Genomic DNA, 12931 nt, shown 5'->3' with positions numbered 1-12931 from the left:
CGTGTTATTTTCAGGGAAATACGGTATCTATATTTTCTCCTCTACAGACTAAAAAAGAGAAAGGGGGAAAAAACACACCTGGTTTATTTTGTCTTTGTCGATGCACGTAACCAAGCGTGATGTAATCCAAAATATGAATCAACAAATATCAATCACAATAACAAAGACATTTTACCAACAAGAAAACAAAAGAGACTGATTTCTTTAAAGCATTGAAAACAGCAGTGTGGCACTCAAGACAATAAAAAGAATAGCCTTTCGTTTTTGTTTTGATGCTCTTACACAGACAAATAGCCGAAAGTAAATATTGCTTTGCAATAAAAGAAACATTATTGTTGGATGAAATTGATTGAACTGTCGAGGACAAATAACTTTATTGAGGAGAAGATTAGAGATGAAGAAAATGACACGAAGCAGAAAATGATGAAACTGTGTGACTTTCACCTTCCGAGTGTGTGTGTGTGTGTGTGTGTGTGTGTGTCAGCAAGTTTATTGTGAGCCAGCACGAACCCAAGCTGCAGTTTATACCAGACAATAACCACAAAACCTCAGCCGTGTGCATGCAGACTTCAAACAAAATTATAGCAATGAGTGCTTACTATGGCTAAACCTGACATGTTGTGCACATTGCTGACTCAGTGGATTTCAAATCAGTTCATATTTACTTAGCCTTGACTGAAAAGTATCCTTGGTTTTTGTTGTTGTTGTTTTCTTGCTGCAGTACATTTAAGGAAAAGCCAGTGTGTGTCTTTTTGTGTCAACTTTATGCTCTATCAAATTTACAGGTTGACTTTTCAAGAATGCAACTCATACGCTTTTTCTTTTAGCTCACCCCAAGGGGAAGTCAAATATTGAGCAAACTGCTTAGTTTTTCTTTTTTTTCCCCCTTCTTTTAGCGAATGCATTGCCAAGACAGTGAGGCATCGATGACTTTCATTGGCACGTCTTTTCCACTTTGATGGTTTTGTGTATTTGAGTGTGTTTCCCCTTCATTGACTCAGAACACCGCTGCTCTAGCGAGAAAACCTAAAGCCAAGAGGTTTTGACAGGATCATCTCCAGGAGAGACTGAAGGGAAAACGTTTCCAAAACACTTCATAGAATGATGACGTAAGCGGAGTCCTATGACCACAATTATACAAAACCAAACTTCTGTTTAGTTATCACCTTAAACTTTCCCACTCATCTTCACAGCAATTTTGTTGCAACTGGCAATTTGCTGTGAATATGAAAGTGAAGGTTTAAGCCGTCAGTGAAAACCCCAAGTAGAAAACAACAATTCAAACTCTCAACAATATGATAACCACTAGGGCAGGCACTGTTGAATATTTTTAGAATCAAGTATTCTCTCATGGATGGATGGATGGATGGATTCATTAAAAATAGGTAACACAAACAGAAGGGTCTTCAAAATATCAAAATCCATCCTTTTCATAAGTCAAGCAAAGTATAAAAACTCCACTCTTTGTGAGGTAATATGGAGCAGAAAGTTGTTCCACAGTTAGAGGGCAGGAATAAGCCTGTTTTACAGTGAGATCTTGCAAATTAGCCGCATCAGAGCCGTAGAAAGTCCAGCCTTAAGCCAGTGCAAAAGGCGCCGACATGTCTGGTGCTTTTTTCAAAAGAGGGCAGAAGAAGTGAGGATCATACTCCTGACCGCGCACCCTCGTATATTCACACGGCATCAACCCAGCTTTGACTTAGGAATGGCTTGAGCTTCCATTCCTTGTCTGTGCTGTTTATACAGAACAGTGACCCAGAAAAACGGTGGATAAAATCTCATTTGAACAGTCTGTGTAAAAGGCACTTTAGGGAAAGCTCTGTCTCCACTGTGTTGTAATCTGGACCTCAGCACCTCTAAGAGCATCAGAGTATCAAAGTTCAGATAGCTTGAATTAGCATCCACGAGTGATATAAGATGCGTCTCTTTATTGTCTGTAGCTCCGCCCCCAAGTTGTCAAGGTAGCGTAAGCAGTTTTCTTGTTCATCCTGCAGTTGAAGCTGTAAAGGTGATCAGTTAGTCCCTTTTGGATTGGATTAAGTGTCGGTATATGGTTTACTGTATACTATTAATCAACCTTTGGCTGTGTATTTGAAGTGTGCACTTAATGTTCTGAAACTGAGATGTGTATGCAAATGTGTGTTCCTGCAAACGAGTGGCGGGAAGAATGGTTAAAAGTGAGTTCCGACTTTTGTACGAAAATTATTTTATAAAGATCTATTGATTGACTGACAATGTTTAAATGAGTTGTGTGATTATAGCTGTCCGCAATAATGCCTTTTCCCGATGACGACTGGCTAATTAGAGCTGTGAATCTCCCCATTTAGGTTGTAATTCAAAAGATAGTTAACAACAAAAGCAAGAGACATGTAACCACAAAACTCACAATGATTAGCTCTTGTTTTCACAAACAATCTCTTCTGTTTCCACAGTAAGAGTATGCATCTAATTGACACTTTGGCAGCCAGAGTAGAACCTCATTATGAACACAATTGTGATGGAGTATGCCTTCACAGAGGTTGCGTCTGCCAAAGATACAGGTTATTGTAGACCTGAGGTATACAGTTAATTTCACCGCAATACTTTGTCATTAAGATTAAATATACATTTTATTTTTTTATTTGTAATACCTGTCCATTAATGTTGCGGGTTGGTGTACGTGCTGCGGAGGGTGATTACAAAGTCACATCAGTTGCCACTATCGCCGATTAGCGCGTATCCTCTTTTATGATACTTCTGACTTTAAGGAGAGCCAGAATGTCCATCGCGGTCTCATGCTGTGTTCACCACTCATTTTCTGGACTCAGGTCATCAATTAAAGATGCTATAAGATCAACTTGACATCAGTTATTAACTCATTCACTGCCATTGACAACTATAGATGTAAAAATGTAGTTTTTAACTGGGCTGGTAGTGAATGAGGTAAAAACAAAAAATGCATTGGAAAAATTATACGGTTTACATGCTTCACATTCGATGTAAAGTTTAAAGTAGACTTCTGTTTAAGTGCATGTTGAAAGCTTCGCCACAATCCAATGATGATGTAAGATGAAATAGTCTCATTGGTTGCGCAAGTAACACTCCCAAGCTTCTACTCAAAGACAACTGGCTGAAAGTTGAAAGAAGAATATTTCTCATCTATTCTCTGACTCAATTCTCTTGATAACACCCCACAGCTAAAGTCTGACTCTGCTGCCTCACTCTGAGGTTTAAATATGTTTCCCCGGGCCTCCCTTGGTGCAGCCGTTGACAAATAACCGCATGTACCTCACCATTTTGGCTCAGGCGTGTAGGTTATTGTAACTGCGTGACCCCTTAAATGGTTAACCTGCTCACTCAATGGAGGTCCCACACTCCCACTTGGCCATCACGCCATAAGACCGCCCACAGCTCGACCATCGGCGGAATGACTGCAGCTCCCAATGCACCAAACAAACAAGTGAGCTCTGTTTTGCTGAAACTGGTGAAGCACATAGAAATAATGGATTTATGACGTTAGGCTATAAAAAATCAAGAGACAATAATATCTTCAGTGAAAAGCACATCCATCACTGTTTAAAAAACAAAACTCAAAGCATTTTGTGCATTTCTTTGTTTTCTTCACTGTTGTAGCAGTGGTGGCCACTGTTCACTTTAAAATAATTGTTTTTCTTCAAGTTGTGTTTGTATTTTGTGTTTGCACTTTGTTTTTGAGCATCCAAGTACATTCCCATTCATCATGGAAAATATAAAGCATTGAAATTGCAGGTTGTTGGCGGATTGATTACAGAGTGGTGCCTTTCTCAGAAAGTAAGAATGAAGAAAAATGAAGCTTGTATTTTCTCCTGCTGACGCAGAAACACAGAGATACAAATGGTGCTATCACGCAATCACACGCAATTCTCACCCGCGCACGTCCTGGCTTCATACTTAATTGCTTCTTTGATCATGTCTTTTTTTTTCTTTCTTTTCAAACACTCGCAGACGCACAGGCTCACACACACGTACACGTCATCCATCTCACCTATTGCTGCTATTGTCCGTCCGAGGCGTTTTTTTGTTTTTTTTGACAGTCATTGGGATTTATTCTGGACATTGTCTCAATACTTCCCATGAGAGTGTGCGAAATGATACATGTCTCATCTCTTCCTTCCTTAGTTGCCATGGTGACGGTAACTGGGTATGTCTTCTATCTTGAAACATAATTTTGCATCAAACAAATAGCAATAAGCCACATAGTTTGCTCTTTTTTGAGGGAAAATTGGATCCGTGAGTTCAACCAGGTTGAAAAGTTTTCACCAAAACATGCTCTATTATTCCACTGCCAAAGTTCTGGCGAGGATTCAATTTAACTACAGCCCTGTTTACTTCCACTTGTTTGACATTGGGTCGGCAGGGAGCTCTACTGATGGCAATGGCTAGAAAGACAGACAGAGAGGGTGTGGTATTTGTTCCTGGTAGGATAAATATAGGAGGTGAGTGGGTGGCTTGAAAACACGCTAACACTCGAGCGGGATAAGAAGGGATGCAGTGCAACAGAAATAATCACACCGAAAGAGAGCGTAGAACAATGTGATATTACAATAACAGTAAAGAAGCCAGGTTGAAAAGCCTAATGACATTTAGGGAGGGATTTAGTCGCGCTAATCCTGAAACAACTTTGGTAAAAAGAGAGCCACGGGGTGAGTGGAGGACAGAGGTAGATGATGCTTGTTTAAGGAGGAGGAGGAGGAGATGCTGGTAATCCTAATGACACCACATGAGGGAAGGACATACAGTAGATGAATGGCCAGATAGACGGTAGAAATGCACAGTTTGTGAGATTATACAAATAGGAGGATGGGAAAAGAACAAAAAAAAAGATGTCATACAAAAGACTCCTCCTCTTTTATAGCTTCCCTTGAATGGCTGCAGCCAATAGTTCACTGCAGCTTAACTTGGAAAGATGCGTTTGATTTGTGGCCTAGCGTGCCGTGGAACGAGGTGGACATCGACTGATTTATGAACCGGGGACCTTCTGGTCGAGTTCTACTTCAGTGCACCACCTCTTTGCTCACTGAGACTTTCACAAGCATATATACATAGACGCCTCTCCATTAATGAGTGAGACTTTAGAACTTTATAGCCAGAAATGATTGCATTTTGTTCCCTGTATAAGGAATCCAGTGATATACATTGGTGCTCTGTGTTAGATAAAAGACAGTACATTAAATAGGCCATAGAAAAATACAAAGCCCACGAGATATAAATCAAAGGCAACATGATTTAGTGTGGCGCTTTAATGAAGACTGACACAGTGGGACTGTTTGCACATGTTAGAATTGCGTGCATCTGTGTGGATTCACACGTGTCTGTTTGTTTCTACTACTGCAAACATGTATGTCAAATCACATCACAACACGTCGACATACTCTGTCTTAATAGTTGACATGTTTCTGCTCCAGTAAAGAAGGCGAGGGAACGTGCTTGTGGATATTTGCCTTCATCATTTCATCCTCAGGCCGTTGAAAGGACCACAATTGGACAATTGGAGACATTTTTCTCTCCTCTAAGTCGGCATCATGCTTTCATGCAACAAGGCTTTTTGCAAGTTGCTGTGGAAAACCCAGTTATTTAAGCTCCATATTGTGAAGGCATGCCCCAACCATGAATGGAACAGTAACAATTTGTTTGCCTCCAACAAACAATAAAAACATTTTTTTTGTTGTTGTAAACAACTTCATGTCTGTGAAGGGAATAAATCATCAATTAAAATTAAATGTACTATTTATTGCAGCTTATTATTGTAACTTAGCTTGCTGCGTTTCTCTGGTGGTTGGTTTCAGTATAGATTCGCTTCATTTATTGTAGAGTGCTTGTAACTTAAGTCATGATATAGCAGGTACTCCACTGTGTTCACCACTGACATGCGCTAAATGTAATGGATATAGTTAATGAGCATGAATGTAAAAAGTGTACAAATTGGTCGACCAGCATCCTGGAATTGTGTTTTTTTGGGGGCCCTTTGAGCTTCTGTTGCAGGCTATCTTACATTAAAACAAATGAACGATTGAGTGTTTCATTCTTTCCCTTATCCATGTGCAGTTTCAAAAAGCCTCTCGCTCACCCGGACAAAGTACATTGCTGTTATTGAGCCAAGCATATGGTTTTTCAGCCATCATATTAGAGAGGCTACAGTGCACAAAACATTTCTAAGCATGAAAAAATGAGTTGGGTTGAACTCACCAAAGCATTGCACTCTTCCAAGTAAGTTGCTCCAATATGTTATGTGATGTGATGCAAATATCTGCTAAGTCCTACTCATCCCATCTGTTCAATGTTGGGATCTGGCAGCGGAAAAGAGTGAGGACAGAAGAGGGAGACAACTGGAGATTTAATGAAAGACATACATAACAAGTGCTGTGAGGGAGAGGTGAATTGGGTTGGAAAGACGGCGGAGAACAATCTGAAATGAATCTAGACACTCCAGATGGTTTGATGTTTGTTTGTGTGCGCATGTATGGCTCTTGCACGTGTTTTGTTGTTGTACTCGCTGCCAGCGTGTAGTTATGTGCGGTTTGGGCTGCTTCGGGCAAGTGGAAACATCTGGTACACCTGCAAGGAACAAGTTTTCAAAAAACAACAACAACAAAATTGAAAACTCAGACATGGCTTGTAAATGTTTGGGTGACTGGAGCTTGTCCTTGTAGACATGAGCTGGTTTTCTCAACAATAAAAGCTTAATGAATCAATCTGACAAAGAACTACTGCTGACTTTCACGTTAGAAACACATTGATGTATGTTTCTACGTTCTAGCGATGTCAGGATAAAAATGTACAAAGTATTTCTTAAGGGGAGCAGCAGGAAATGAGAGATGAAGGCAAACGGGGATAAACGATCATACTTTGTAAATGCTGGCAAAACATTGGTCATAGAACACATCCTGATGTCTTAATTGGGTTCCTGTTATTTGTTGTTTTGGCCCTCTGCATGTGTTTGCACTGCTCATTTATTCCTTTGCAGCAATGTGCTGAAACCTGGACTTGCACAGTCTTTTCCTGAACGTTACATGATTCACTTGTCAATTAACTTGACTGATTAGTTTTCATCAGGCCTGAATTTCTCAAGAATAATCACATGCACATGCACAGGCACCTTATTACTGTACTGTCTTACAAATTAAATGCCTTTCATTCATTGCACACTTACTGCACTGGACGATGTAGCTTTATCTTCAAAATCCCACGACATTGCTTTCAGGCCACATTTGATTACATAAAACCTCTAATTGACGTATATGCAAAAGCACGGCTGTTGCCCCACGGCAGTCGAAAAAGCCCCAATAGTCCAACCTAATATAATGTATATACTGTCTGTTGGTAAAGTCCTTCCATCCATCAATGAATTTTCCAAACCATCTATTGTCTTCAGGGTTGCGGGGCAGCTGGGTTCCATCTCGTGTGACTTAACACACTCACATTGACTAATTTCCACGAGGCCAATTTCAAGTCCGAGTCCAACGTTTGTATCCCCCCCCCCCCCAGTGGCGACAATCATTGTGCCATGTACACGGGAAAAAAGGAATGATTTGCAGCTCCCAGCTGATGAAAAGCCACTGAATGAACCCTAAATGCTCGGAAATCAGGGCTAATTGTATGATTTCTTTGCGGCTGGTGTCTGCTTTTTTAGCGCTGCATATTCTTTGAATTTATGGATTTTACGTACAATGGTGCTTTGAATGACGGAGATTTACTAGTTTTCCCAAGAATGTTTGCTTATCTTAAATTTGATGTACTACTATGGTGGCCCGGTGTAGGCAGCAGACATTTGAACACAAATGTTGGAGCAACACATGAAGACAGTTAATATAACAATACTCAAAGTATATAGTTTTTTAATTCTCTGGGAAGAACAGCAATAATATTGTCTTACAGAGCAATTGTGACAGTCTGCATTATACTACTACCTGGTAGCCAAGGCGTTTATACCAAAAGGAGCAACACAATGTCCAATTAATTGAAGAAAAAAAGATAAAAGATGTTATTCTTTGTTCTATTTAATTGTCATTAGAGTAGGGTTTTATCAGGTGAAATTATTTGGGGGAGTGGAATGAATTAAACTCAACACACGGTAATAAGAAGATAGAAGAAACTTGAAGAACGCATTTTTTTCTGATGTCCTAAAATCTTTGAAGAATGTGGCTTTGACTGTATCTGTGTGAACTATGAAACAATTGAAATCCCATTTGAATACCAAAAGCCACAAATGTCCTGATTTTGTGTGTTCTTTTTTTCCCTTTAGCCGAATCATGTGGTGGTGTAATCCAAGGCCTGAACGGAACGATAGAATCGCCTGGTTTCCCCCACGGCTATCCCAACTATGCCAACTGTACATGGCTGATAATAACAGGGGAGCGAAACAGGATCCAGCTCACCTTCGTCACGCTTGCACTGGAGGAAGACTTTGATATGGTGTCTGTATATGATGGACAACCTTCGCCTGGGAACTTAAAAATGAGGTTAGAATATTTGATTCTTTTTGTGGTGATCTTTTCTGTTGATGCTGTCACTCTAACTTGATTAAAGGTGTCAACTCATGCAATAAGACACATTTTCTGTTACGCACGATCTCCTTTTGAAGCTGAATGGAGACGGACAAAGTTTACATAAATACAAGATTAGCAATAAATTGTGCATTGATTTGATTGGTTCAAATTATTATTATTAAGGACATTAGTTAAAATATTGCTTGAATTGATTTGCAGTTTCAAATATATGCACACACTGTTGTCTTGGTACTGTATATAACTGATCTGAGTTGAAAGCTTTTCAAGATGTGTGCTATCATTTAGCCTTTTTCTGACTTTGACTTGTAATCAAACATTTGAGATAAAGGTTCTGATATGGACTTTGCTGAACACACCCCTGTGAAATGCTAATTAATACATTGTAACGTTTGTTGATGCTAACTAATAAATTCAAATACCATAGATGATTACAAACACATTTGAACAAAAATGGTGGCGCAACATGTAGACAGACAATGTAAAAATACTCTCAAGCATATTTTCTTGAAAAATGACCAGTACTTCTATAGCGTAGTGAACTTTTGCCTGGTACACAACATGATTTTTCAAATCTCAAAACATTATTTTTTTGTGACAAAACATAATCAGGCCATGAACAGTTTTGATATACATAGATATTAACCCTGAAAGAATGAAAATGGGTCAAAGTGATTTGCTTTGTAAGTCAAATTCTTGTACTTTGTAAGCTTTAAATTGGACTTTTTCTGTATGCAAGATAAACTCGATACACCAATGTTGTCATCATTAAGATGATCAGGCCAGAATGCCAACCAAGTTAAAAGGCATTGCTGAACCGGCAGCGTCGGTATTTGGTTGATTTGTTGCAGTGCAGTAAGGGTCGTTACAACAGCGTCCACAGAGTTGGCTTGCTGTTGGGAGCTTTATTCATCACAGAGTTTGTGTGTAGGAGGGATGAGCTGGGAAGGCACACACTGCTGTGTTTGAGCTTGCCGGTGCAGTTTTGGATAACAGTGTTATTTTTTTGTTAAAACGTTATATCCAGCAGCTTTATTATGTCTCTGAGTGAGAAGAATACCTATTTAGTGGTTTGCCCAGAGGAGGAAAAAAGGACTGCTGACTTTACTGAGCTTCTAGAAAATACATTTATTTATCCACACAGAGTATATCGGCTGGCTAATAATTCAAATGATAATGATAGTGTAGCTATGCTTTGCTTGCTCACCAAGATATTCTTGCAATGCTCTTTAGACCCTCTTATCAAACGAGACCTCTTTACTACAAACAGTTAAAACTTAGGTTTATGTTAAAAAAAAATAAACTTCATTATGAGTCAGTGAAACAGTGTAATCTATATTTATCTGTGAGGGGGAAAAAAGACCATACTGGGCTTTCTGGCAAACAGAGCTGCACTTCTACTTGACAAGTAGATTGCTTTTGAGATAAAAATGTGTGCATTTTCATTTTTGTCCCCGTGCAAGTTGACTAAATTTTAGATTCACTTAAAGCAGGTCTAAGTTGTTGCATGGGTGGTTAGTGCAGAGGGACCTTTATGACATATATCATTGTGGTTCGTTTATACTTATGACAACAGCATGGAACAAGTCCCCCTGATTCATTGTAGAAATGAATTAATTGAATTATGATTTAATACTATTATAGTTATGAAATATAAGAACTAAAAAAAAATCACATATGTGTGCGTGCGTGTGTACGTGTGTGTCATGAAGCTTGTTGGCACAATCATTACCCTACTTGCAGTCCCCACACAAGGTGAGTTGACAGCTGTGCCAACAGCCTCCAGTGAAGTCCAGCTGTGTCGAGACAACAAGAGAGTGAAGTGTACCAGCAGCTCACTTGTGCTTGGCCCTTCGGAGCAATTTTCAAATCCCTCACAGCTGATGCTCTTTGACTCCACTTTTTTTTCCTCTCGACTCACTGAAACCAGCAATTTCATTCTAATCATGATAATTATGATTATAATTACCTATGATGATTATTTTTACATGTCAAGATGGGTGTAAGGTACTTATGTGGGAGTCACAAGCAAAGTCCCAAGTTACCGTGGGCAAGCAAGTTCAAATTAACTTCAGCAATCCAGACGTCGAGTTTTAAAATCACAAATGTTTGTATGATTGTTTCTAGCTACATATGGCTGTGTGTGTGGGGGGAATAGTGGTGCTCTGTTGTGCAACTTCAAACCTGCCTTGTCGAAACACTGACATGAGCCCATTGCTTGTGGTCATTCGGAGGAAAGCAATAGGAGCTTGAATTCCTTCCTTTGTTCTCAGAGAGGAGCTCGGCTCTATCTTTCTCTTGCAGACAGCCGTGCAACTGTCCTCAGACCTTATGTGGGGAAATTTTGCAATCTCGTAGGAAAGACGGGCGGACCTGACATCTGAGGCTTCTCCTCGGCGGCCCCAGCTGTGCATCAGCAGTAGTAAATCTCCTCCATCCTACTCACGCTGATGAAAGATGGCAACAGTGCGCACATCTTTATTTCCTATTTGTTTGTGAAACAGAATAGCCAAGATCCACCTTGTGCTTGCTGAACTTAAAAAGGACTAACGGGACTGTACCATTGAATTCCCAACAAACCTTTTTACTCCTGGATTGAGAAATGAAGAGTTGATGTAAAACTTTGATTTATTGGAACATGACGTGTAAGGACAGGTAGCAACACTTAAGAATATGCTGAGGAAGATGTTTCAAAGTTACTCTTCAATTGCTACTCTGTAGCTTGTCGCCACTAAAATCAAATGCATTTGAGTGAAATCCAGCTGACCGTAGACACTTTTTACTGCCGCCATCGCTCATGCTTACACACTGTGAATTATTAAAAGGGCATCTTTAAGTGGGGACCCAAATTTTCCTCAGCTCTTTTTAAAATGTAGTTTATTGCTAAAGAATGCATGTCTAAGCTATGCTAGTAAAATGTTTTAGGATATTGGTAATGATTTGATGACCTTGTCGTGTGCTAGAAAATCATGTTATACTACTACACTGACTTATGTCGAGAAAAATGTCAGATCACTAACTTCTGTGATGGATAATGTTGTCCGGACACACTCGAGTTATATATTGCTGTGTGGATGCCTTCATATGACAGCAGTATGCTTGGTGGGGGTGTGAATGACTGACTCTTCAGTAGTTTGGTTCCATAAAAACAAATGTTGATTTTCATGCTGCCTTCTTTTTTGGGGGTCCTCTGGGAGTGTCTTTGTTTGGGGAAGACAGAACATAGCAAAGTTAAGACAGAGGTAGCGTGCACATGTGAGCAGAGATTGCTTTACTCTTCATTTCTGATTACAATCCCAAATTAACTTGTCAAAGATGTCACAACTTCAGAAGTATGTTTGCACAGTGAAACTTTCATCACTTCTTTCCTGTGAGTGCAGTGTAAAACCAATGCTGTCTTGTGAAAAATAGGCCAACACTAGATAACCAGGCAATGGAACTAATCCAAGACTACCGCAAGGGAAGCAAAGAGCGACACGAAGCGAGGGAGCGTGGGGAGGGACGAAGGTAGGGCGGTCGAGTTGAGGGGTTGAAGTAAGGAGGGAGGCACAGAAGCGCGCCAACAAAGAGACCCGGGGCCAACGAAAGACTTAAACACACACATGTAAGCACGCACAAATACACAAGGAAGATGCTAAAGCTAGTCGAACTAAGTCTCTCTGTGGTTGGTAGGTCTGTCCGTCTGCCTGTATCGTATTGTGTTCTTGATAATTCTCTAAGCTGCTTCCACTTGTCACCAGCTCATCACAAAGTTCGAGATTTCCACATGATGTTAAGAGTTGAACAAGATGAGGGGGGGAAAAAGACATGAATGCTCCCCAACTGACATTTTGTATACTTGTATTGTATGCACGTATATATGAATTATTTTCATGAGCTTAGTATCTTCCATAAGCACCCACATTTAAGCCCTTTATTTTAAATAGTAAGCACTCATAGGGATGCTGGTTTTGTGTGTGTGCGTGCGTGCATATGTACATGTTCTGGACGGGTGTTAGCAAGCACGCTTAAGTCGATGTCTACTCGCATGAGTAACTCTCTTAACTAAATGCCATGTACCATAGCGTCGATGACAAGTATGCCGCAAAGTGTTAGGAAGCTGTAGACCATGCTAATATCAATGTGTGCAGGCATTTTTTGTTTTGAATATACGTAGAAATAGGACAATACTAGCAAGGAGGCTAAAAGCACCGTCATCATTTGCTTGTGAATTGATCTAACCTGACTTTAGAGAAATACACTAGCCTGATGACACACAATGGCAGTGGCAGGACTCTTTTTGAGGCCCTTCTAAAGATTGACTGAACCATTCTTGTCAGTATTTAGGAACCGATATTTCAGGACCAAAATGAATGTTTACCCCTTACAAAAAGAACACGATTGATCACAATTTCTAAACAGAGTAAATT

General features: G+C 39.9%; 1 protein-coding gene across 3 annotated transcripts in view; it reads left to right on the top strand.

Annotated features, from left to right (window-relative positions):
• The window catches only part of LOC148400706 (CUB and sushi domain-containing protein 1-like), a 276392-nt gene that overhangs the window by 87205 nt on the left and 176256 nt on the right, over positions 1-12931 (top strand). For all 3 annotated transcript variants that reach the window (XM_088370818.1, XM_088370816.1, XM_088370817.1), the window contains one exon: positions 8261-8477. In XM_088370818.1, the coding sequence (XP_088226944.1) occupies positions 8261-8477 (217 nt within the window). The remainder of the gene's footprint in view (positions 1-8260; positions 8478-12931) is intronic.

This window comes from Syngnathus floridae, chromosome 3, assembly GCF_059516105.1.
Source record: "Syngnathus floridae isolate MCC-2025c chromosome 3, RoL_Sflo_1.0, whole genome shotgun sequence".
In the NCBI taxonomy this organism is placed as follows: Eukaryota; Metazoa; Chordata; class Actinopteri; order Syngnathiformes; family Syngnathidae; genus Syngnathus; species Syngnathus floridae.
This window is presented reverse-complemented; position numbering and strand designations above follow the sequence as displayed.